The sequence below is a fragment of the Oryctolagus cuniculus genome, chromosome 19 (assembly GCF_051225735.1).
Source record: "Oryctolagus cuniculus isolate XC-2025 breed Fujian yellow rabbit chromosome 19, ASM5122573v1, whole genome shotgun sequence".
Classification (NCBI taxonomy): domain Eukaryota; kingdom Metazoa; phylum Chordata; class Mammalia; order Lagomorpha; family Leporidae; genus Oryctolagus; species Oryctolagus cuniculus.
Genome location: NC_142885.1, coordinates 68,411,811 through 68,436,150, shown reverse-complemented (window position 1 = coordinate 68,436,150; position 24,340 = coordinate 68,411,811). Strand labels below are relative to the sequence as shown.

The following is a 24,340-nucleotide window of genomic DNA, read 5'->3' as shown; positions in this document are numbered from 1 at the left end:
CTGCCTGCAGGTGGTGTGGCCTGGGCCTCCCTGGGGAGGCTGGCCGTGCCCACCTTGGAGCCATAAACCAAGCAGGAATGTCCTTATGTGAAGCCTTGGAAGACAGAAAGCACCTGTCAGCCCTGCTAACTCCGAATTGGGAGGTCAGGCTCTATCCGAGCAAGGAGAGGGGTGGGCAGAGGCTGGCTTCTGGGAACACAGGCCAGGAGCTAAATTCATGGGAAAACCTTCCGGTGGGCGGAAGACCCCAGCGCACAACAGGCAGGAGCAGTGGTGGGCAGGTGGGCGAGACTGGGTGGCCAGTGCTCTGGGCGCTGCTGGTGCCCCCTCCACAGAGCTGGCTAGCAGCAGAGCCAGGACACGAGGCAAGACCACAGAGCCCGGTGGTGGTTTGGGGTTCTCTCTTTTGTTAGAAGGGGAGAAGGAAATGGGTGTCCGTACCCCCGGGCTCGGGGGAGGCATGCAGGCTGCCCCAGCAGGCACGCGCTGGGGAACGGCAGGGGAGTCCTGGAGTCGCCTGTGGTCCTTTTCTCGGCAGGGAACGGCAATGCTGGCTGGCGAGGGGGCGGGATGAGGGCAGGCAGGGCCTAGGGAGGGGCTGCGGGCAAGGGGCTCGGGGCTCACCTAACATGCAAAGTCCAGCTGCCCCCACAACGAGGTTGCCTTTTGAAGAGTCGCATAAATACACAAACACAGCTACGAGCACACATGCGCAGAGGGCTCTGCCTCCCGAGGGGCTCCAGGTCGGAACAGCGCCGTCCCCACCGAGCGGTCTCCTGCAGCACCCCTGCGCAGGGCCGGGCCTCTGGCTTCTGTCCACCAGGTACCCAGACCACTCTGAATCGAGTCCATGCGAGCGGGGTGCCTCATGCCTGTGCTTCCGCGAACTCCCATGCGCACAGCTGTGCATACTGGCGCGAGACACATCCCTGCCTGGCTGGAGTCCAGTCTCCCCCTCCAGGGCTCCGGGGCACAGGGGCGCAGAGAAGGGGTGAAGGGGCCCGCAGAGACGTCCTCTCCCCCGCCCCACGGGGTCCTGGCCTCCGGGAGGGGGGAGGGGCCTCCCTTATCTCTCTGCCTCCATGGCTGGGTGGGCCCTCGGTTCTGAGGCGGCTTGTTGGGGGGCCAGTGGCGGCCAGTCTGAAGCCGGGGAAGGGGGTGCCGGAGTCCACAGGGGCGGCTGCGGCGGGTGGTGCTGTGGGCCCCCGGGGGGTGAGGCCGCGGCCGGCCAGCTGGGTGTCGCGAAGCTGCTGGTGGCGGCATGGGGGAAGTGTGGCGGGGGCGACGTGGCTGTCGTGGCCATCGGGCTGCCGCTGCCGCCACCGTGGAAGCTCTCGGAGGCCTTGAGCCGGGAGAACATGGTGAGGGCATCGGGGAAGTTGGGGGGCGTGGCAGGGGTGTTGGCGGGAGTGCACATCTGTGAAGAAAGGAGAGCAGGGGTGAACACCGCTTTCGGGGAGGGCTCCCCAGGCCCCCCTTGCCTCTGAGGAGGAGAGGTATCCACGTCGGGAAGCCCTTGCGCCCCCTTTTCAGGATGACACTTGGGGGGCCCACCCAGTGGCTCATAGGAAAGGCGTCACGATGCGCAGCCCAGTCTGACTTGGGGGCTGGCTGGCCGATGCGCACGGCCTAGCACTGCACCCCTGGCTCGGAGGCCCTGAGCGTCCCTGTGCAGGCCTCCACCCCCTTGGTCAGCCGCAGCGTTCCCAGGAGGCGCAGGGTGGGGCACCAGCCCCCTTTAGAGCTGGCGCTCAGGCTACTGCTTCCCAGGGCCTGGGGGGCACCGGCACGGGCACAGCTGAGTCCAGGTGCCCAGAGCCCCCACAGGGCTGGCCGGTCTGGGGCGGGGCTCCCGCCTGCACGCGCCTGCACACTCTACCTGCAGCTGCAGCTTCCCTGGGCTGGGGGCTGCTGACGTCCCCCACTGGCCCGGCCTCCCCCTTCCCTGCGCTGAACTAGGGCTGGGGGCTGCTGACGCCCCCACTGACCCGGCCTCCCCCTTCCCTGCGCTGAACTAGGGCTGGGGGCTGCTGACGCCCCCACTGGCCCGGCCTCCCCCTTCCCTGCGCTGAACTAGGGCTGGGGGCTGCTGACGCCCCCACTGACCCGGCCTCCCCCTTCCCTGCGCTGAACTAGGGCTGGGGGCTGCTGACGCCCCCACTGGCCCGGCCTCCCCCTTCCCTGCGCTGAACTAGGGCTGGGGGCTGCTGACGCCCCCACTGGCCCAGCCTCCCCCTTCCCTGCGCTGAACTAGGGCTGGGGGCTGCTGACGCCCCCACTGGCCCAGCCTCCCCCTTCCCTGCGCTGAACTAGGGCTGGGGGCTGCTGACGCCCCCACTGGCCCAGCCTCCCCCTTCCCTGCGCTGAACTAGGGCTAGGGGCTGCTGACGCCCCCACTGGCCCAGCCTCCCCCTTCCCTGCGCTGAACTAGGGCTGGGGGCTGCTGACGCCCCCACTGGCCCGGCCTCCCCCTTCCCTGCGCTGAACTAGGGCTAGGGGCTGCTGACGCCCCCACTGGCCCAGCCTCCCCCTTCCCTGCGCTGAACTAGGGTTAGGGGCTGCTGATGCCCCCACTGGCCCGGCCTCCCCCTTCCCTGCGCTGAACTAGGGCTGGGGGCTGCTGACGTCCCCCACTGGCCCGGCCTCCCCCTTCCCTGCGCTGAACTAGGGCTGGGGGCTGCTGACGCCCCCCACTGGCCCGGCCTCCCCCTTCCCTGCGCTGAACCAGGGCTGGGGGCTGCTGACGTCCCCCACTGGCCCGGCCTCCCCCTTCCCTGCGCTGAACTAGGGCTGGGGGCTGCTGACGTCCCCCACTGGCCCGGCCTCCCCCTTCCCTGCGCTGAACTAGGGCTGGGGGCTGCTGACGCCCCCCACTGGCCCGGCCTCCCCCTTCCCTGCGCTGAACTGGCCCCCACAGGGAAACTCCTTGGGGCACCAAGGGCCACTTACCATCTGGTGGTGGTGGTGGCTGTAGGGGATGTTGGTCTCCTGGAAAAAGGCGCTGAGGGCCGTCTGCAGGAGAAAAGGCCATACTCACCTTCCAGGACCGGTCAGCCTGTGGCTGCCCTGGTTCCTGCGACGCTGGCAGGACCAGCAAGTGGAAAGGGCAAGGACCAGTGGCTGGTCACTTCCCTCCCCAGGCAGGTCAGGTCGGGGGCTGAGACCCTGGCAACGCTATCTGGCACCTGCTGGAGAGGGGCTTCCCACTGGCAAGGCCTCCCCTCTCCCGGCTGGCACCTGCACCCTGGGACTGCTGCCTGAAGTAGTCCAGCTGGAGCTCAGCCTCTGACCGCGGGGCTCGCATGCTCCGCCCCCACCTGGACGATGGAGCCCGGCCTCTGACCGCGGGGCTCGCATGCTCTGCCCCCGCCTGCATGATGGGAATCGCTATTCCTCTGAGCCTTGGTGTCCTCGTTTGTGGGTCAGAGGAGCCTGGGAGGTGTAGACCTGTTTCTTGGCCAGGCCCATGTCTGGCTGACCTAGTGTCCCTGCCCTGTCAGAGCCTCAGTTTCCCTATCTGTACCACGTGGAGACCAGGTGCTTCCAGGTTCCCTCCTGCGGAAGCGACCTAACACCTCCGTGTTCACGTGTTTCCGAGGAGTATCCTCGTGGCGGCATAGCGGGACAGTCCCAGGCTGCACCCACCAGACTGCAACAGCTCCTGGATCTGCCTGCCCCGGGCCCCCTGCAGATGGCTGGCACCACGCTGCACGCCTGACACGCCGTGGTCTCCGTCCACACTCGGCCATGCTGGTAAGGTGCCCATGCCCGCAGGTCTCCACCAGCACTAACCCCGGGGCGGGAAACAGAAGGAGTGACTTGCTCAGGGTCACTGGGTGGTGGCAGTGGGCTGGAGGCAGCCACCCCTATGTGAGCTCAGCTGTTCCCAGGTCCTGGGCGACCAGCGTGGGGCCCTCCAGGGTAGCCTCAGGGAGCCCTCCAGAGGTGCTGGCATTTGGCGTCCTGGGGGGTGGAGGGGGGTTGAGAGGGAAAGGAAGGAACTGGCTGCTCTTGCGAAAGCACTGGGTGAGGGAGCTGGTCAAGTGTGCGAGGGGTCCTCGCGGCCTTGCCAAGTCGCAGGCCCAGCCCAGAGCCATCCTCGCCCAAGCCTGCTCCCACAACCAGCACTGCCCAGAGCCAGCGCACTTCCTGGCCCCTCCCCCACCCCAACACACCCAGAAACCCAGGCTGGCTCCCAGAGCTGGCCCTCAGGCCTTCTTAAAGTCAAATGAACGATTCTGGAAATCTGCTGGAGCCGCCCTCCCTGGGTGTCCCCCAAATGGGCTGCTCTGCCCAGCCCAGCCCACTTCACAAGCTCTAACCAGGAGCCCAGGGGACACACCAGCCTGGACTGCTAAAGGCCGCGCTCCCCGTGGAGAACCGTCTGCCCCCATTAGCACCTGAATGCAGACTGCGACCCAGAAACTCCTTCCTGGAGCCAGGGGGCCAGCCAGCTGGGGAGGGGAGGGGGTGAGGGGGGGCCCACGGCCCACCACCAGCTCACCTGAGTCTCCCCCGGCCAGGCAGAGTGCCCGCCCTGAGGACCACGAGGGCCACCCGAGCTCTGCAGGCTGAAGGCTGCTCCTGCCCGCTGGGGACAGTGTTCCTCCACCCACTCAGCTCTCCCGCAGAGCGGCCTGCGTTCCCAGGTGGCTGCAGGCTCCGAGGGCCAGGCCTAGCAGCTTGCAGACAGGGCCCACCCCACACAGGACACCTGCCTGCCCAGCCCCAGGCAGGGAGGGAGCCCTGTAAGCGAACGGCCATGAATGTGGTTTTGCAAGTTTAGCCACATCCAACCCTGGAGACAAACAGGGCTGATTAGGGTTGTCAGGAGAGGTGGGGAGCCGGGAGTCTCCTGGGTGGGGCTGCTGGGGGAGGGGGCAGTGCCTGGGCCACTGAAGCCTGGAGGTTGACTCACAGATCCCTCCTCGGGGTACAGAGGTGGAAACTGAGGCCAGAGGGGCAGCTCCTGGGGTCAGCGGTGTGCAAGGCGTGAGGGAGACCTTCCAACACCCGTGCTGCGCCGGGGAGCTCAGCCCCGAGGCCCTGGTTCCCGCTCCCTCCCGCTTCCACGGGGCTCCTGAGTTCTGGCCGGGACGGTGGCCCTGGGGTCCTGCTATACGGGGTCATTTCTCAGGTTTTTGAACAGGACCACCAAGTGGCTACCCGGCAGCACAAAGTGTGGACCCCACGATCTCACGGCCCAGCAAAGGCCGCGGGAGTCAGTCGGGGGCTGCCCCATCTCCCGCCCGGTTGCCCGGAAAGCTAGCGAACCGTGCACACCACGCACGCACGCACGCACGCACGGACTCGCGGGCCGGAGGGGTACGCGCTCCCGGCCGTGGGTGCACACACCACGGCGCTGGGCACCCGCACCGCCTGCACGGCCGCTGCGTGCTCACACAGGCGCCGACACGACACACTCCCCGCGGCGGACGCGCGCCAACGTGCCCAGGTGACCGCACCTCGGCGCGCCCGGTCCCTCCGAGCGTGCGTAAACACCGCCGCTCGCGCGCGTGTGCGCGGCCGCCCCCTTCCCCCGCGGGCCGCACGGCCCCCCGCTCGGACCGCAGCCCGGCGGCTCCGCCCTCCGGCCCAGCTCGGCCGCGGCCCGGGGCGTCCTCCTTCCGGCCGGCCGCCCGCCGGACCGCCCGTCCGCGCCCCGCCCTCGGCCGTTACCCGCACAGGAAGGGTGGGGGGTCCCCGGGCCCCGCCGAGGGCCCGGCCGCCGCGAGCCGCGCCGGCAGAGGGGGTCGAGCCCGCGCCGGCGGCCCGGGGGCGCCCCGCCGCACGTGTGCCCGCGCCCCGCGGCCCCGGCGCGCACCTCGAACTGCCAGTGGGCCGCCTGCAGCAGCTGCTTCGCCTGGTCGGCCGCGCAGCCCGCCGTCAGCACGAACTGGTTGATCATGACCTGGTGCTTCAGCTCGTCCATGTTCACGGACATGGCGCCGCCGCGCTGCCCGCTCCGGCCGCCCTCCGCCTCACGCGTCCACCATTAGCGAGCCGGCTCCGGCTAATACAAATATTTACTGTGCGGCTCTGACTCACCGGGCCTCGCCTCGCGCGGCGGCCCGCGCGGCATGCCGGGAGTTGTAGTCCGCGGCCGCGCGGCTCGGGCGGGGCGGGGCGCGGCCCGGCGGGGCGGGGGCGCCGCGCCGCGGGAGCCTGCGGCGCGGGTTCGGGGGCCGCAGGCCGCGACGCCCCCAAGGCCGCCGCGCGACGCTCGCTCCCCGAGTGATTCAACCTGCCGCTCCAGAGTTTCCTCGAAGTCACAGCTCCAAGAAGCCTTGGTGGGGGGCGGTCTCCCCAGCCTGTCGGCCTGCCACTCGCGGCAGGCTGCAGCCGTGGCTCTGACAGGACGGACTCGGGGGCCTCGGGGGCGGGGGGGTCCCTCTCCCGGCAGGACAATCAGTTTTTTCCCACGCAAAATCTCGGGGTTTTGGCCGGAAAGCTTAGCCGTCCGCGAGCGGGCGCTAGGACCCAGCGGAGCCAGTTCCGGAGCGGCGCCGAACTCCCATTCCCAGAATACCTCGGTTTATTTGCATCGGTTTGTCTCGGGTGACGTCACTGACTGAGGCTGCTCCTCGGCCAATGAGATGCCGCGAAGTGTTAGGACCTGGCCATATAAGGTAAACCTAGCTGGCCGCCCAATGAGGCGGCGGCGGGGGCGGGCGCACGGGCGCAGCGGATGGGGGTGCGTCACGTGGCGGGCGGGGGCGGGGCCAGGCGGGGGCGGGGCGTCGCGGGCTCTGTTTACAGCGCTGCACATGCCGCTTCCGGTTGACGTCGCGGGGGCGTCTGGGGGGGTCGGCGAGACGGCGCGCGCAGAGCCGACTGTCGCCCCCGCTCTGCGCGACCTTGGTCCCGGTCCTGACTCTGCTCCTGGCTCGGAGCTGGCCTGGGTTAGCGGAGGCGGATGACACCGGGCTGGGGACGGGGCAGGAGCGTGCCCTGGGAGGGGCGCCCGGTGGTCGGGTCCCGGGGTGCAGGGCACCGAGAGTCCAGCGCCGCTGGAGGACGTTCTGAGCTGGGCGATGCCCGGCCGAGTCCCTGAGCCTTGCCCGGGCTCTCCGCTGGCTGGCAGAGGGTCCCGGAGATGAGGAGGGGGCTGGAGGGAGGAGACGCCGCCCGCCCGGGGGACGCCTGCTTCCGCTCTTCCCCGCCGCGAGCGAGACGGGGGGCCCCTCTGCCCCCCCAGATGGGGGGTGTGTGCTCGCTGAGAGTTGCTTTTCCGTGAGGCCCCACGACGCGCAGCGCGGGGCGAGCAGGGCTGCGTGCGGGTTGCGCTGCCGCTCGGCGAGGCCGGCCCCCGGGTCGGAGCGCTGGCCCCCCCCCCCGGGTCGGAGCGCTGGCCCCCCCCCCGGGTCGGAGCGCCGGCCCCCCGTGTCGGAGCGCTGGCCCCCCGGGTCGGAGCGCTGGCCCCCCCGGGTCGGAGCGCTGGCCCCCCCCGGGTCGGAGCGCTGGCCCCCCCCGGGTCGGAGCGCCGGGCCCCCGGGTCGGAGCGCCGGCCCCCCCGGGTCGGAGCGCCGGCCCCCCCGGGTCGGAGCGCCGGCCCCCCCGGGTCGGAGCGCTGGCCCCCGGGTCGGAGCGCCGGCCCCCCGGGTCGGAGCGCTGGCCCAGGTCGGAGCGCTGGCCCCCGGGTCGGAGCGCTGGCCCAGGTCGGAGCGCTGGCCCCCGGGTCGGAGCGCTGGCCCCCCCAGGTCGGAGCGCCGGCCCCCCCAGGTCGGAGCGCCGGCCCCCCAGGTCGGAGCGCCGGCCCCCCCCAGGTCGGAGCGCCGCCCCCCCCCCCCCCGGTCGGAGCGCCGGCCCCCGGGTCGCTGCGGACGCGCCGGGGTCGGAGGGGACGGCCCACCCCGGGGGGCGGGGGGAGTTCCCGGCCAGACCTGCTCGGCGGGGGTCACCCCCCCTCCCATTGCCTTTCAGATAAATTAACCTCTTTCTAAAGCAGTAAGAACTGAGTCCGCACCATGGCCGCAGCCGGCGGATTCCGGGGCCACGTGGGGCTGGCGTCAGGCTGGACTGGGGGCGGCGGCGGCGCGTGGGGCAGGTCACTCCGGCTTCCTCGTGGGTGGGGCTAGGCGCTCGCGGCACCGGTCCTGGCTGGGGACAGCGGCAGGCGCCCGGGGGGAGGGGCTTCTTGCACAGGTGGGAGGCAGTGCCTCCCCCCCCCCCCAGGCCTTCGCGCAGGTGCCACCGAGGTACCTGCTCAGGCGCGCCCTGACCGGGAGGAGCCCACACGGACTGGGTGGGGGCCGGTAGCAGAGAGCTGGCTGGAACTAGGTCAAAGGTCTTGCCTTCTACCCCCCCCCCCCCGCTGTCTTGTTTTCCCAAGGGCAACGGGGACAGAACAAACAACCTTGTTTTCAGCCAGCATGAGCCTGGCTGGACAGTGGACTTTGGTTTCTTAGCAGACGGGACCTGACAGCTGGAGCCGGGAGCCGGGGCGGGGGTGGAGGCAGGAGGCCTTTCCTGCCCCTCTCCCGCCTGAGGGCCCTGGTGCCCGCCACCGTCTCCCTCCCCAGACGTCCGGAGTGCCGGGCTTGGGAGCACACAAGCTCTGGACTTGGGGGCTCAGCGGGGAGGCCCGGGCTGTCCCTGGGGTGTCTGTGTAGCAGAGGACCCGGTGCTGGCTGGGGAGCCCTGCGGTGTGGCCCTGCCTGCCTCCTGCTCCTCGCCTGATTCTCATCCCCGCTGGCGTGCGGGTCTTGCACCCTGCGTGCTGTGTGGCCCTTGTGGTTAAAGACCTGGCTGTGTCACCTGGCCCAGAGAAGCCTCCCCTCCTGGTAGGTCACTGCCCTTCCCAGGGCACCTGCCGCTCTCTGGAATCGCGTGTGGGCGCACGTCCTAGCTTCTTCCACCGCCATCCCCGTCACTCGGCTCGTGACCCGTCACCCAGGAGAATGAGGACGTGAATCACCCAGGGTGCACCTGGACCAAGTCAGGGAGGGCCTGAGTCCCAGCTGGGTGCCGATAAACACAGGAAAGTGTCCCTGGAGGGCGTTGGAGGGCAGCCTGGGCCCGGGGCTCTTACTGAGGGGAGTGTTTAATTAACCCAGCACCCAGTGAGAAGGCCCCGGCTCCTGGGGAGGAGAAGTCTCCTGTTGTTTTTCCAAGCCTCATTCTCTCCTCCCCGCCCACAGCAGGGAGCGTAGGGAGCTGAGTGCAAGGCTGGTCTGTCTGCGGTCTGAGTCAGTGCACATGTTAGGTAGAGATCAGCCGGTGTGTGTGTGGAAGGGGCCTAGGGAAAACAGCACCTGCGGCAGGGAAGGTAGGAGCAGCCCAGTATTTCACAGCACAAAGCCCTGCCCCTGCCCTAGGAACGTCTCAGGTGGTCCCGTCCTTCCCCGGCCCCCAAGGCAGATCCTCTCTGCCCTGGCTCCAGGCAAAAACCCTCGGAGGAGTCCATCTGTTTCATCCCCAGCACACCCTTTGTCCAGGAGAAGAACCGGAGGAAACCGGGGGCAGAATGGGAGTGAGTTCCCGTCTCAGCCGCGCGGTCTGCAAACTGGGCCCTCAGCTGCTGGCTGGACGCCCGCCGAGCCGGGACAGGTGTATTCTCACCGCGAGAGTTGGCCACCTCACTTACCTAAGTCTGGGTGACTGGGCGCAGGGAGCTGCCCATCCGTTCTGATGGGTGCATTGCCTCCCTAAACCTTGCCAGCCTGCATAACACTCCTGTCTCACGGCGGAAATCCTGTTCTCACGGGGGAACTGGAACCTCCGTTCCCGCCATCTCCCCTAGCAGAAATGTAAGACAAGGCAGGCCCACGCCGGGTTGTGGCGTCCTCAGGCCCCTCCATCCGAGGTGGGAGACCCGAGGTCTGGCCAACCGGCTCTTTCCTCCCGTGGGTGAGTGGAATGGTCTGGCTGGTTCAACTCCAGCTTCCTCCCTCCTCTGCAGTGCAGCCGAGTGGGCCCTCATTTTCCTCGTCTGTGAGAAAGCGAACAGACGCTGCCGCTGAAAATTAAGTGGGAGAGGCTGTGCAGAGCCCACGGCTGGCACCTGGGCTCGCGAGTGCTGAGGCCTGAGCCCGCCCGCTTGTCCCCCTTGACAACAGGATGTTGGATGCTGGCTTCCAGCCCCTGGCGTACGGCGTGTTTCGGTGTGAAGTGTGTGGATTCACTGAGAGCAGGCTGCTGGTGTTACCATGTGCTTAGTAATAAATTCGGAATATTAATAGGCCTGTGGGTTCTAGCCACGAATTCAGAGCAGAATCCTGAATACTGGCACAAATGAGGCAGCATGATAAGTTTTACTCTTTTTATTCAGTGAGAGGAATGCATAGGAGGGTGAGGGCCCTGTCTAAGGAGGGAAATTGGGTTCACACCAAGCACAGCACCGGAAGCCAGCCAGGAGCCCAAGGGCATGAGGCCACAGGGGATCAAGGGCAGCCAGGGAGAAGAGGGGCAAAGGGCAAAAAAGGGCCGGGCCCACGGTGTTTCAGGCCTTTAATCCACTTCCCAGGGGAGTGGTTAATTAGTCTGATTGGCAGGTGGGTGCCCAGGTGTGGTTAGGTAGAGGGTGAGGTCACCTGGGCATGGTGAAGGTGTGGTCGTCCAGCTCATAAACCTAGTCAATTTTATCCTCTATGCTGCCTACAATGTGGGGACGTACCCTTCCGTTCACAACATGCTCAATCACGGTTCTTAGAACTCCAGTTTCTCAACTGAAAAGCAAGTAAAAACAGACACTCCCCGTGTCCTGCTGACAGAATTATGTGTGAATAGAAAGCCAGGAAATAGCCTTTTTTATAAGATTTATTTACGGGCTGGCGCTGTGGAGTTGTAGGTTAAGTTTCCATCTGCGGCGCCGGCATCCCATATGGGCACTGGTTTGATTCCCGGCTGCTCCACTTCTGATCCAGCTCTCTGCTGTGGCCTGGGAAAGGAGCAGCAGATGGCCCAAGTGCTTGGGCCCCTGCACCCACGCGGGAGACCCAGAAGCAGCTGCAGGCTCCTGGGTTCAGATCGGCCCAGTTCTGGCTGTTGCCGCCATTTGGGGAGTGACGGTGGTTGGAAGACCTCCCCCTCTCTCTGTCTCTCGAGAGGCAGAGCCACAGAGAGGTCACAGTCAGAGATCTTCCATGGGCTGGCTCATTCCCAGACGGCGGCAACGGTCGGGTGGAGCCAGGAGCCAGGAGGGCCATGCTGTCTCCCTCGTGGGTGGAAGGGGCTCCGAGCACTTAGGCCATCCTCCACTGCCTTCCCAGGTGCATCATCAGGGCCTGGAATTGGAGAGCTACAGCCAGGACTGGAACTGGCAATCCCGTATGGGTACTGGGATCCAAGTGGCAGCTTAGCCTGGCTGCATCACAGCACCAGCCCTCACCACACGTTTTTTAAAAAAGGCTTATTTTATTCGAAAGGCAGAGCTATAGAGGCAGTCTTCCATCCGCTGGCTCATACCCCGGATGGCCGCAATGGCTGGAGTTGCGCACTGATTTGAAGCCAGGAGCCCAGAGCTTCCTCCTGGTCTCCCACACAGGTGCAGGGGCTCAGGGACCTGGGCCATCTTCTACTGCTTTCCCAGGCCATACAGAGAGCTGGATCGGAAGAGGAGCACCCGGGACTCGAACCGGCGCCCATATAGATGCTCCAGGCCGTGGCTTTACCCGCTGCGCCACAGCACTGGCCCCACTACGCATTTTTTTTAAACAGGCTCTCACTAGGCTAGTCCTCCACCTGCGGTGCCGGCATCCCGGGTTCTAGTCCCGGTCTGGGCGCCAGAGTCTGTCCCGGTTGCTCCTCTCCCACTACACATTTTTAATCTCGCTGCAGACTTGCCCTCAGCACATTCTAGGGGCCTCCCCGCTCCGTGCGTCGGCTTCCCCGTGAGTAAGTAGCTGCCTTCCGAGCGAGCCTCTCGCCGCGGGGCGTTGTGACGGAGGCGGAGGCGGCAGCAGGTGCTTCGTGTTGGGACCACCTGGCCAGGTAAGCTTGGGCTGCACATCCGTGCATCCTGGGTGTCCGGTCAAGGTGTGCCCCCTGCCGGTCGGGGCGGGAAATGAACCCCGGGCAAGTGGGGTGTACTAGGGGGCTCGGGAAGACATTTCTGGGAAAGGGAAAATGGGAGGCGCCAATGCGCAGAAGGAGCCACGTGTGAACAGACTTTTAAAAATCCCGAGGATTTCAGGTGAGAACGGCGCACTTGGAACGCAGGAAGAGGACAATGCGCCGTGTGACTGATGGGCCCTCTCCCCTGGAAACAGGTCCTTTTGGTTTGGGCCAGGGCGCGGGGCACGCCGGGAAATGTAGTTCACGGACGGGGCACCCCGTACCGCAGCCTGGTGCCGTCGCGGCGAGCGGACTCCATTTCCCGAGGAGCCCCGGGCCGGCGAGGCGGCGGGGGGACGGGAGCCGCCGTGGCGTCCGTGCGCGGGTCGAGCCGGGGGTGGGTGCTCGCCGCGAAATACCGCGGAGGCCGTGGCGTGGCGTCCCTGTGGCCTGGTCAGGGCCATGTCCGCGTGAGGACCCCGCCTTCGCCGCCCAGTCCCAGCCCCCGCCAGACTGCGCCCTGCACCATGGGCTCCATCCTGAGCCGCCGCATCGCGGGGGTGGAGGACATCGACATCCAGGCCAACTCGGCCTATCGCTACCCCCCGAAGTCCGGTGAGCACTGCCTGGGGGCGCGGGCTGGAACGCTGGCCGGGCGGCGGGCGCCCCCTGGGCCCGGGACTCTGCCTCCAGCTTCCTGCCCGGAAGCTCCGCGTCCTGGAGCCCGAGGCCGGGCAGGAGCCTGGGACTGGGGCACCCCGGCGCTGCCGCTGCCCGGCTGGTGACCTTGGGCCACGCTCGGCCGCTGCGCGCCGAAGCTTCCTCTTCGTTGGTGGGCAGCGAGTTCTTCGTCACGAGCGTCCACGTCGCTCGCGGCGGTGGCTTTGGTGCGGAGCCCGGGCCGGCGGTCCAGGGCTGTCCAGGGCTGTCCAGGGCGCCTTCGTGTCGCCCGGAGCACGCCTGCCTCCCGGCGTGTGTGTTGGGGGCCGGGGAGATGGTGTGAGTGAGGGGCGTGGGACGGCACCTTCAGCCCCCCGGGGAGAGGGGAGCCTTGTCCCACTCGTGAACGAGGCCTGCCCCTGCGTTTCCTGTGTGGTGGGAAGGGGAGGAGACGCGGGGTCATCCAGCCTGGGTCCTCGGACCCTGGCTCTGAAGCGTCTGGTCTCCCGTGGGCTCCCCCGGGTGGTCCAGGGCCGCCTGCTGCCAGGCGCGGTGTGTGGGGGACTCTGGCGGCTGAGACCTGAGGTCCGTTCCCTAGGGGAGCCCGGCCTTATTCACGCTGGTTTGGGAAGGTGAAGCAAGACAGGGTCTTGGGACCACTGGGGTGACGGGGCGTGGGGACTGGCGTCGCTCTGGGGGCTGTCGGAGAGGGTGGAGACCGCCGGGCAGAGAGCGCCCTGTCTCCCGTGGCTGCTTGGTTCCTGGTGGGGCCATCCGGCCTGGTAGCGCTGACCCCGCTGTCTTCTTTGAGTGACCCTGGGTCAGCCGCCTCGCCTGTGAAATGGGCCGAAACTTGCTCAGTGCTCAGACCGTAGCTGGCCCACAGGAAGTGTGTTGAGTGGTGGCTTGGCCGTGGCTGAAGGAGGGCACTGGGTGAGCAGCACAGGCCCTGAGGGCAGCTGACCAGGGGCGTGGCAGCGATCCAGGGGCCCCCGTCTCCTGGAACCCGGGCAGACTTGAGGTCCCCGCCTTGGGGTGTTGGGCGTCCCAAGCTTCTTTCTCTCTGGGATCCCACCCTGGGAGACAGGGTCAGCGATTCCAGGGTTTGATGTGGGTCCCCCTTCTCCTGGAACCCGGGCAGGCTTGAGGTCCCCGCCTTGGGGTGTTGGGTGTCCCGAGCTTCTTTCTCTCTGGGATCCCACCCTGGGAGACAGGGTCAGCGCCTCTTGAGGCTGCCTCCCGTGAGCCTGGGCTTGGCTTCCGAATCCACCGGAGAGAGCCCTCAGCCGGCCGTGGCTGGCTCCTCAGGCGCAGCTGCCGGCCCGGCTGTGTGACGGGGACAGGGCCGTGCTGCGCGCCTGCCCAGTGCCAAGGCTGTCCCCGCGGCACCTGCTCTTCCCCTTTCCATTCCGTGAGCTTCTGGGTGAACTTGGCCGTTCGGGGTTTGTCTTGCCTGGTCCCTAGGTCGCATGAGGCCTTGGGGTCCTGATCCGGGCCTGGGGCTCCCCTGGCTCCCAGGTTCCCCGGGAGAACCCCATCCAGGAGGGAGGTGGGAGACGGAAGAGGCCTGCAGTGTCACCCCCAGGGAGGCTGGGCGCTGTTTCAGGGTGTGTGTCCCCGCGTGCTTACTCACTTCATGGGAAAGTTGTCACCTTCCCAGGTTTCAGTCCGAGAGAGAGGACCGTCGCGTGCGAGTGTTTATCTCTGACGCCTGGAACCGGGTGCGGTCCTCTGTGAGCTTGGCGTGTGCACCACAGCAGTGCTTGGCTTGGATTTGAACCTCTGCTCTGTTCTCACCTCCTCACAGCCGCCCCAGGTGTAATCTGTGCGCCATGCAACTCACATTGTAAACCACGAACCCCGTGCGTGTCCCTCGCGGCTGGAAGCCCCTTTGTGCCTGCACAGTCAGGGCCGCCCCGCGCCTCGCTGCTGTGCTTTCTGTCTTCGGCGTCGGCCTTTCTGGACGCGCGGTTGGCAGCCGCTCCGTGCCCGGCTTCTTTCTCTCAGGCCTCACGCGGCAGTTCGGTTGTACCGCACTTCCGCGGTGTGACGGGGTGGCTGCGCCGGTACTGCTGCTGTTGCAGACCACCCCCAAAACACTGACGCCAGGGTGGCAGCAGAGAGCCGGGAGCCAGACAGCTGTCGCTGGATTCCCAGGCCCCGGAGGAGGTGGTAGAGGTTCTAAGAGATGGAAGTTAGGGCTGAGAGGTGCGCGCTTGGCTGTGTCCACGTTCCTGGTTGGCATGCAGCGCTGGGCCTTCCTTCAGTGGTCGGGATGGACTCCTCAGATGACACCAACAGCCGGAGCTGGGCCAGGCCAAAGCCAGGCACTCCATCCCGGTATCCAGGTCTGCCGCGTGGTGGCAGGGGTCCACGTACACCTTCCGTGCCTTCCGGGTCCATTAGCAGGGAGCTGGACCAGAAGTGGAGCAGCCGGGACTTAGTGGGCACTCGTATGGAATGCCGGCCTCGCAGGCGGGGTTTAACCTGCCCCACAACGCCAGCCCTGTGTGTGTGCGACCTTTTAACCAGCAACTTCAAACTGCTTTCCAAAGTGGCAGCATCACTTTATTTACTTACTTATTTTTACAGATGTGTGTTTGCTTGTTAGCGAGGCACAGTGATAGAGAGGGAGAGACACAGAGCTTCCGTCTGCCAGCTTATTCCCCAAGTGGCTGCAGTGGCCAGGGCTGGGCCAGGTCAAACCCAGGAGCCAGAAATTCCATCCCGGCCTCCCATGTGGTAGCAGGGCCAAGTACTTGAGTTTTCATTTGCTCCCTTCCCCATCGAAGCAAACAAGCTGGGGCTCCAGCCAGCACTTCGGTGTGTGACGTGGGCACCCAGAGCGGCGGTTTAACCCGCTTGTGCCACGGTGTTTGCCTGCAGAGACCCCTCTTCCTTTCTTTTTAAAGATTTATTTATCTGAAAGTCAGAGAGAGAGCCTCGTCTGCTGGTTCGCACCACAAAGGCCAGGGCTGGGCCCGGCCAAAGCCAGGAGCCGGGAGCTTCCTCTAGGTCTCCCACGTGGGTGCAGGGGCCCAAGGACTTGGGCCGTCTTCTGCTGCTTTCCCAGGCCATAGCAAGGAGCGGGATCAGAAGTGGAGTAGCTGGAACGCGAACCGGCACCTATACGTGGGGTGCCGGGGTGCATACGGTGGCTTAGCCTGCTGTGCCGCACGGGCAGCCCTGGAAAGAATTTCTAACCATGCTTCGAGGTGCTGGCGTTGCGGTGAAACGGCTACGCTGCTGCTTGCTCGACCTGGGTGCTCTCTTCCAGCCCAGCTGCCGGTGCCTGCGCCTGGATCCTGCCGCCGCACGGGGGCCCTGGACAGAGTTGCCGGCTCCTGACTTCAGCCTGGTGCAGTCCTGGCTGTTGTGGGCCTCTGCAGAGTGAGCCAGTGGCTGGAAGATTTGCCTCCCTCTCTGTCACCCTGCCTTTCAAATATATAAATGTTTAGCAGACATACATCCTCGCCAGAGATTTTCCCTGGAGGTTTTATAGTGGTAGCGAACGCTTGGTCTGTGCTCCGTCTTGAGTTCCTGTCTCGTGTGCACTGTGCGTGGAGAGCCAAGGATTCCGTTCTCGGCACCACCTTTGTCATGAGGACTGCTCTTCCCGTCGGGCTGCCTGGCCTCGGTCTAGTCAGCTGATACTAAACATCAGGGTTTGCTTTTTTAAAAACAAAACAAAACATTTATGTATTTATTTCAAATGAAATGAAAGACCGAGAGAGAGATCCTTCATTGGCTTGTTCACTCCCCAGATTGCCACAACGCCTGGGGCTGGACCAGGCCGGAGCCAGGAGCTTGCTCCGGGTCTCCACACGGATTTAGGGGCCCCGGGACTTGGACCCCTTCTGCTGGTGTTCCAGGTGCGTCAGCGGGAGCTGGATTGGAAGTGGAGCAGCCAGGACTCGAGCTCGCGCCTGCGTGGGACGGTGGCTCCGCAGGCGGTGGCTTAGCCTGGCGTGCCGCGGTGCTGGCTCTCAGGGTTTGCCATTGAGCGCCGCTGTCGGTTCCAGCGATCCGTCTGTCCCTGTGTTGCTCCGCTGGGGCGATCTCGCTGTCCAGGCGACATTTGGCCATGTCCGGAGATGCGTTTTTTGGTCACAGGTGGAGGTGTCTGTTTGCTGACATATGGTGGGTAGAGGTCACGGGACACCCCCCCCACCAATAACAATTCCCGGGCCCCAGAATCCTGCAGTGCAGCGTGGCCTGTCCTCACCCCAGCACCACACGGCTGTTGGCTGAAGCCTCGCCCTGTTCCTTCCCGCTTGGTCCTGCTCAGAATTGCTGTGGACGCACTCAGTCCTCCGCATTTCCACGTGGGTGGTGCAGGCCCCTGCTGGGGCCCAGAGGAACTGCCCTGCGTGTGAGATGAGAGCGGGGGAGCACCGCCCCTCCACAAGGCCTGCAGCTCTGTGTGTGTTTGGATCTTTGACTTCCTGAACTTCAGGTCGCTTGGTGCAAGGCAGGTGATACAGCCTTTCCCAGCCTCGCGGTCATGCACGGTTCTCTGTACGTTTCTCTTTTTTTAAGATTTAATTTTTATTTATTTATTTTTTTAAAATTTTATTGACTTTTATTTGAGAGGTAGAGTTAGACAGTGAGAGGGAGAGACGAGAGAGAGGTCTTCCTTCCATTGGTTCAGTCCCCAAATGGCTGCAGTGGCCGGAGCTGTGCCAATCCGAAGTCAGGAGCCAGGTGCTTCCTCCTGGTCTCCCATGCGGGTGCAGGGCCCAAGCACCTGGGCCATCCTCCACTGCCTTCCCAGGTCACAGCAGAGAGCTGGCCTGGAAGAGGAGCAGCCAGGACTAGAACCGCTGCCCATATGGGATGCCGGTGCTACAGGCGGAGGAATAATCCACTGTGCCATGGCGCTGGTCCCAACTCTACGTTTCTTTAAGTTGAGTTGGTTTGATGAAAATATGAAGGACGGTTTTGTCCTTGGTGACCTAAGGGCTCACGTCCTACTGTGAGATTTTCCTGTCCCAGCAGGTGTCCGGCAGTGCTGTGAGCAGGGAGTGAATGTCTCCCTGACATGTGTGTACCCCACATCTTACCCCTGCAATCTCGGGGCGATCCAAGGCCCCTTGGGGTCTGCTCCCCGGTGCTGGCGGCCAGGGCGTGGTCCAGGAGTCGGGTGTGAGCCGTGTGTCCACGGCACCATGCTGTCTCGGTTTCCTGTGCAGAGAGGACCTTGTCTGGCTCTAACTTACTTGCTGTCTGGAGCAAGGAAGAAGCAGGGGTTCCAGGTAGGGGAGGAGGACTTTGCGTCCCCGAGGCTGCTTCTGCGAATGGGGACAATCTGGGTCCCCAGGGAGGCCTTGGTGGCCGTTGGTGCCAGTTGAGACGGTGGCAGGGCCGCCCCCTCCCCATGCCCTCTGTGTCCCCTCCCTCGGGGACCAGTTCTGGGCTTCTGCTCTTAGTGATCTGGTCTGTTTTTTACTGTGACTGCTGTATAAAGAAGGTGCGTTTTTCTGAGCGTCTGTCTATACTTTTAAACAGTTTTATGTTTCAGGTAAAACAAGGAAACGGTGACAATGAAAATCTTTTACGTCGACGGGGTGGGGGCCTGAGAGCTTGCTTGAGCCAGAAGCGAGGTTGCCTGGTGTACAGCCCTGCCCGGGGTCCTGATGGCAGCAGTGCCCACTCGGCCTTGAGAGCCCTGGCCCTGTGTGTGTCCCCGGAGCAGAGGCCGCCCCAGGAGGTGGAGGATCACTGTGCGTCCTGGGAGGGGCACGCACCTGTGGCTGAGCAGACTGGAAAGGAATCGCTGTGGTGGGCTGTGGGGCCAGCGTGTGGGGGTGGGGAGCGGCCCTCCCCACAAGGCCAGGAAGTTACTCTGGCCTCGGCCAGTCGCTTGCTCGTCGCGGCCCCAGTACCCTGGGTGCCACTTGAAACTCCAAGCGGCCTGTCTCCCCAGCTCCCGTTCTGCTCTGACCTTCCAGTCCGTGTGAGCTGGCAGGGTGGGCCCCGCCTGGTCCTCTACCAGCCCAGCTTTTGTTTGCTGTGGGGCTGGACTTTTCTGGACGATGTCCCACACTTCCTGGATGGTCCTGGGATGGTGACCAGTACCTTCCGCACAGCTGCCCCACCCGAGTGCCGCCCTGTGCCGCTGGTCTGGGCTTCTGTACCGTGGGCCTATCCCCGGGCAGCCTCCCGCTCGGTGGTGCCGGCTGCCGCGTCACGCACACCATCCCTCTGGCGCCTGACTGGGCACTCAGTAAACAACCGTGGACTGCCCAGCTCCTCAGAGCGCAGACACTCCCTGTGCGCAGGAGGTGGTGGCTTCCCACGTGGTTAGGGCACAGGCAGAGGCGAGGCCAGTGCCTGCCGATGAGGAGCTGGCAGCAGGGAGCGGCGCTAGCCGGGGTCGCCTGCTCTTGGTTGCTTGTTCTTAGAGCAGGCAGGAAGTGGGAGGTTGAGAATCGCCCTGAGATTGTAGTGTCGTCACCTCTGTTAGTAAAACAAGATCTGAGGCTCAGAGGCCAGCGTGTGGTGTGTCAGGGTAGGCCACTCTCTGTGACGCCGGCATCAACGTGAAGTGCTGGTTCCATTCTCAGGCACTGTGCTTCTGATCCAGCTCCCCGCTAACGAGCCTGGGAAAGCAGCGGAGGATGGCCCAAGGGCTTGGGCCCCTGCACCGACGTGGGAGACCCGGATGGAGCTCCTGACCCAGCCCCCACCATTTTGGCCATTTGGATGGAAGATCTCTCTCTCTCCCCTTCTCTCTCTGTCAGTTTGCCTTTTAAATAATCGTAAAATAAAACATGTCGTTAGCCCTTGCATCTGCCTCACTGTGGACTTGTGTGTGTTTGGTTCTGGGTGCAGGTGGGGCCTCGCGCCCCTGGGGTGGGCAGTGCTCACGCTGGCTCCCTGTGGGGTCAGCCCTGGTTCACTGCCCCACGGAACTGAACCGCTCTGTGATACGTCTGGGTGCCAGCTTTTGGGGAGAATGACAAGAAAGAGGTGTTCAGTTTAGCACAGTGCTTTGGGGGAAAAGCATGTGTGTGCACTAACTGTACATTAACTATTTTTAAAGGGACAGTTTTAGTTTTTTTAAGATTTTTTTTATTTGAAAAGCAGAGTGACACGAGGGAAATGAATCTTTTTTTTTTAAATTTATTTTTATTTATTTGAAAGACAGAGTTACAGAGAGAGAGGTAGAGACATAGAAAGGTCTTCCACCCGCTGGTTCACTCCCCAAGTGACAATGGCTGGAGCTGAGCCGATCTGAAACCAGGAGCGGAGCTTCTTCGGGGTCTCCCATGCAGGTGTAGGGGCCCAAGGACTTGGGCCATCTTCCACTGCTTTCCCAGGCCACAGCAGAGAGCTGGATCAGAAGAGGAGCAGCCGGGACTAGAACCGGCACCCATATGGGATGCTGGCACTTCAGGCTGGGGCTTTAACCTGCTGTGCTACAGCGCCAGCCCTGGGAAAGAGATTTTTTTTAAACATTTATTTACTTGAAAGTCAGAGTTACACCGAGAGAGAAGGTGGCAGAGAGAGAAAGAGAGAGAGAATGAGAAAGGAAGAAAGAAGTGGTGTCTTCCATCTGCTGGTTCACTCCCCAGGTGGCCTCAATGGCTGGAGCTGCACTGACCCAGAGCCAGGAGCTTATTCCGGATCTCCCACGCCGGTGCAGGGGCCCAGGGATCTGGGCCATCTTCCACTGCTATCTCAGGCCACAGCAGAGAGCTGGATCAGAAGTGGAGCATCTGGGACTCGAACCGGTGCCCATATGGGATGCCAGCACCGCAGGTGGCTGCCTTACCCGCTACGCTGTAGTGCCTGCCCCAGGAAAGAGATCTTTAATCTGCTGGTTCACTCCCCAGATGGCCACAACGGCCAGAGGTAGCCAGGCCAAAACCAGGAGCCTGGAATCCCACCTGGGTCTCCAGGCAGGCCCTTACCTGAGGCCTTCCCAAGCATGCTAGCAGGAAGCTGGGTCTGAAGCAAAACAGCTGGGACTCAAACCAGTACTGTGTGTTTAAGTGAAGGTTAGGGACCAGCATTGGGACACAGCGGCTGGAGCTGCCGCTCGCGATGCCCACATCCCTTCCCGGGGGCCTGGTTGAGTCCAGACTGCTTTGCTTCAGGTCCAGTGCCCTGTTACTGCACCTGGGAGACAGCAGATGATGGCCCAAGTGCTTAGGTTCCTGCCACCCACGTGGGAGACCTGGATAGAGTCCCTGGCCCACGTGGGCGACCTGGATAGAGACCCCGGCCCACGTGGGAGACCTGGATAGAGACCCCGGCCCACGTGGGAGACCTGGATAGAGACCCCGGCCCACGTGGGAGACCTGGATAGAGTCCCCGGCCCACGTGGGAGACCTGGATAGAGTCCCTGGCTGTTGCGGGCATTTGGTGAGTGAACCAGCAGATGGAAGATTTCCGTCTGTATATATCTTCCCCTTTTTCTCTGTCAGTCTGCCTTTCACATGCAGTAATGTAATGCCTGCTATTACAGTTAGTGTACACGGAGGAAGTGTACCTGTCATTGATTACGTGATGCGTGGTCTTAAAGGGAACTTGTTGCAGAAATAGATCAGAACCAGCTCCGAGCCCCTTCTGGCCTCTGCCGTGGGCGAGTCCGGCCTGGCTTTGGACTTGGATGTAACTGGGATCAGACGTCGCGCTCGCTCCACATCAGGTGTTGAGGGGCCTTGCTTTGTTCGTGGAGCTGTAGCTTGTCTTGTGTCTGCCGGGTGGCACTCTGCGTGTACCGACCTGTTCTGTGTAGACAGGCGTTGGGCCCCCTGGGGGACTCATGCTGCTGTGCTGGCCTGGTGCCCCGGAGTCTGTTTTCCCTGTGTCCAGTTTGATACCTGGATGTGTCGAAACAGCTTCCGCTCCCGAGGTGAGGGGGAGCGTTGCTGCTCACTCGTGTTGTCACCGACGCTGTCTGTGTGCTCCCCTCCCTGCCGTCCGCAGTGGCTGGGCCAGGCCAGGGCTGGACCTGCGAATGCTCTCCAGGCCTCCCCTTGGGGGCAGGTGCCCCTTACTCGAGTCTGTGAGTCCGGGTTGCTGCCTGCTCAGGTCTGCTGCAGCCGCAAGCTGGAGGCTGGAGCCCCAGGCGGTGCGATGGGTTCACAGAGCTGTCCTAACCGCCAGCCAGATAGGCAGCCAGGCTCGGTGTGGTTTTAATACACTGTTCCCTGGGGACTGAGGTTGTAAATGAGCCTTTCCTTTCTCTTTATCCTCTTGAGGTGCCTGTTGAAGTCTTTTACACATTTAAAAACTGAGTTATCTCTTCTTGTTGATTAATAGTTCTTTCTTAAGTGCCTTTGGTTACGTTATGAATTCTTTGGAAACTTGCCATCTCAGTGGCATGACTGCAAAGTAGCTCAGGCAGGAGATGGAATGTGCCGGAAGGCTCTGGGGAAGTTCAGCCCAGCCAGGCAGGCCAGGAAGTGGAAGCCGTGGGCGGCAGGGTCCTGGCTGATCTGCCCCTGTGGGGCGTGTGGGGCTGTCCTGGACTGGGTCCTTTGCTCTCCTCCCTGTCCTGCTCCGTCGGGGGAGAGAATCTGGCCCAACACAGTCCAGTCTGACTGAGGCTGTTTGCGGGAAGGGGGTGGGGTTGAGGAGCACAACACAATCTGTGCAGGGCCGGTGTTGTGCCGTAGCGGGGATCCACGTGGGCACTGGTGCGATTGCCGGCTGCTCCACTCCCCGCCCAGCTCCCTGCTAACGCGCCTGAGAAAGCCGTGGAGGACGGCCCAGGTACTCGGGCCCCTGGAAGACGCTCTTGGCTCCTGGCTTCAGCCTGGCCCAGCCCTGGCTGTTGCAGCCGTTTGGGGAGTGAACCAGTGGATAGAGGACCTCTCTCCCTCCTTCTGTCAGTTTCTCTTTTTCTGTAACTCTGCCTTTCAAATAAATATAACAACAAATCTTTAACGAAAACCCAGGTGATGCCGAATGTGGGGACTTAGTGGCTCAGAAACCAGAGGCTTTTTGTTTGCTCTGCGAGCGCTGGCACGTGGGGGAGTTTCACCTGCTGAGTTAGTGGTGGGCCAGCTCAGGGTGCAGCCCTTCGCACCCCTGCATCCTCCCAGCCACGCTAACTGCCTCTCGGCACAGGTGGGTCCCTGAGGCCCAGAGTCAGCTGCTGGAGTGTGGCGGGCACAGAAGCGCTGTCCTGTGGGGCACCAACAAATGGGCCTGGAGATGCTGACCTGAGACCGGCGCTGTCCCAGGTGCCAGGCCCGGCTAGGGTTGGCAGCCGTGTGTCAGCAGATCCCGTGAGGCTGCTGACTGGGCACAGGCACTGTGTGGGGCGGGAGGAGCCACCCTTTGCCGGTTCCCCCTCCCTGGCTGGGAGTGACTGAGGCGTCCCAGGTCCTGGGGCCGGGTGTGTCTGTTAGCAGGGCCATGGCGGGCTGGGTGTCCTCTTTCCTGAAGAGGAGAAGGTTGATCTTAGCGTGCAGTCTGGAGGACACAGGTCAGGACCGTGAGGCCCCGGTCGCTGTCTGTGGAGGCTGGTTGTGGCCGGTGCAGAGGGTCGGTCACGGGGTGAACCAGGAAGCAGCCCTCGTTCAGGTCAGCAGCCCTCTCCTGAAACCACCCTCTGAGGGCACGCCCCCCGTCACCCCGAGACGCCATCATCAGACCAAGCCTCTGCCCTTAATCTGTCACCCATTAATGTTTACATCAGAGTGCAAACAAACGTCTGTGTGAGTTTTGGGGCGACAAGTCCTGTTCAGCCCGTAACAAGGGTGCAGGCTCTGGGATCGCAAGGTTTCACTGCGTCACCGACCCTGTGGGGATGTGGCTGGCGAGGCTTCTCAGAGTAACAAGCCAAGTGTGGCAAGCTCTTGCCAGGGCAGGGGCGCAGAGAGACGGGGCTGCCATGACCATCACGTCCACGAGGAGGACTCGTGATGGCCCTGGGAGGAGAGCTAGGATAGGAGGTGTGACAGCCAGGAAGGTGGGTGCTGAGCAGTTGAGTGGGGCCACTGGTTTGTAGGCTGGGGAGGGCGGGATCTGGCAGGGAGGTCGAGGCACAGAACATTCTCTTTGGGGACTGGGAGCATGGGGAGGGGGGCCCGGGCTACCTAGAGCCGCACAGGCACTTGAGCTCACACTCCTGGGCCAGGTGGCTCTTGGGCCCTGCCCCCGGGGGACATCTGCATGTGTACAGAGGAGCCACCCTCCGAGCCCAGCCAGCTTCTGTTGGGGTTCCCCAGGGCAGGGCAGGTTTGGGTAGAAGTATTTCTCGGGGTGGGGGGGGGTCCCAGACTCTGGTCTCTGACAAGCAGGCATGTAGAGGAGGAGGAGGCAGGTGGCACAGGTCTTTCCTCCTCCTGGCCCTCCCCGCCCTCTGAGGCTCCCGGCAGCAGTTTGGCTCCTTGAGACCACTGTTCACGGCCCCGCCTGGGCCGTGCACATCGCCGGGCACTCTGCCTTCCGGCCCCGGGCTCCTCGGAGACTCCCTGGGTCCTGGCTCCCCTGACGGGTCGTGTGATGCTTCTCCTTCCACTCTGCCAGAGTGTGGGCACAGGCACTGTGTGGACTCCCCAACACCCCGAATGGGACCAACAACAGAGCCCCAGCCTGTGGCTCGGTGGCCATGCAGAGGGGACAGCACCCCCTCCCGGTGGCCTCATGGCCCGGGTGTTTGTCGTGGGTGAAGATGACAAGTGCGGCTTTCTCCCACCCCTGATGTCAGTGGGGAGGGGATGGG

At 64.0% G+C, this 24,340-nt stretch overlaps 2 protein-coding genes across 10 annotated transcripts in view; one reads left to right on the top strand and one right to left on the bottom strand.

Annotated features, from left to right (window-relative positions):
* Positions 1–384: 384 nt before the first annotated feature.
* On the bottom strand, positions 385–6,020 carry UBALD1 (UBA like domain containing 1). Its single transcript, XM_051836178.3, has 3 exons — positions 5,825–6,020; positions 2,950–3,012; positions 385–1,417 (listed from the first exon to the last, which is right to left on the bottom strand). Exons 1-3 carry the CDS (start codon positions 5,942–5,944, stop codon positions 1,067–1,069), a joined length of 534 nt encoding a protein of 177 aa, XP_051692138.1. The 5' UTR covers positions 5,945–6,020; the 3' UTR covers positions 385–1,066.
* Positions 6,021–6,156: 136 nt separating this feature from the next.
* Positions 6,157–24,340, top strand: part of MGRN1 (mahogunin ring finger 1) — a 52,260-nt gene continuing 34,076 nt past the window's right edge. For 2 of the 9 annotated variants that reach the window (XM_070063993.2, XM_089321311.1), the window contains exon 1: positions 6,157–6,629. Coding sequence is in view for 4 of the 9 variants with exons in the window: in XM_070063992.2 (XP_069920093.1) it covers positions 12,522–12,609 (88 nt within the window). In the remaining 5 variants the exon portion in view is untranslated. Of the gene's footprint in view, positions 6,630–6,794; positions 6,903–11,502; positions 11,932–12,324; positions 12,610–24,340 lie in introns of those variants that run through there. The other 7 variants (XM_070063992.2, XM_070063990.2, XM_070063991.2 and 4 more) reach the window with 5 other exon arrangements.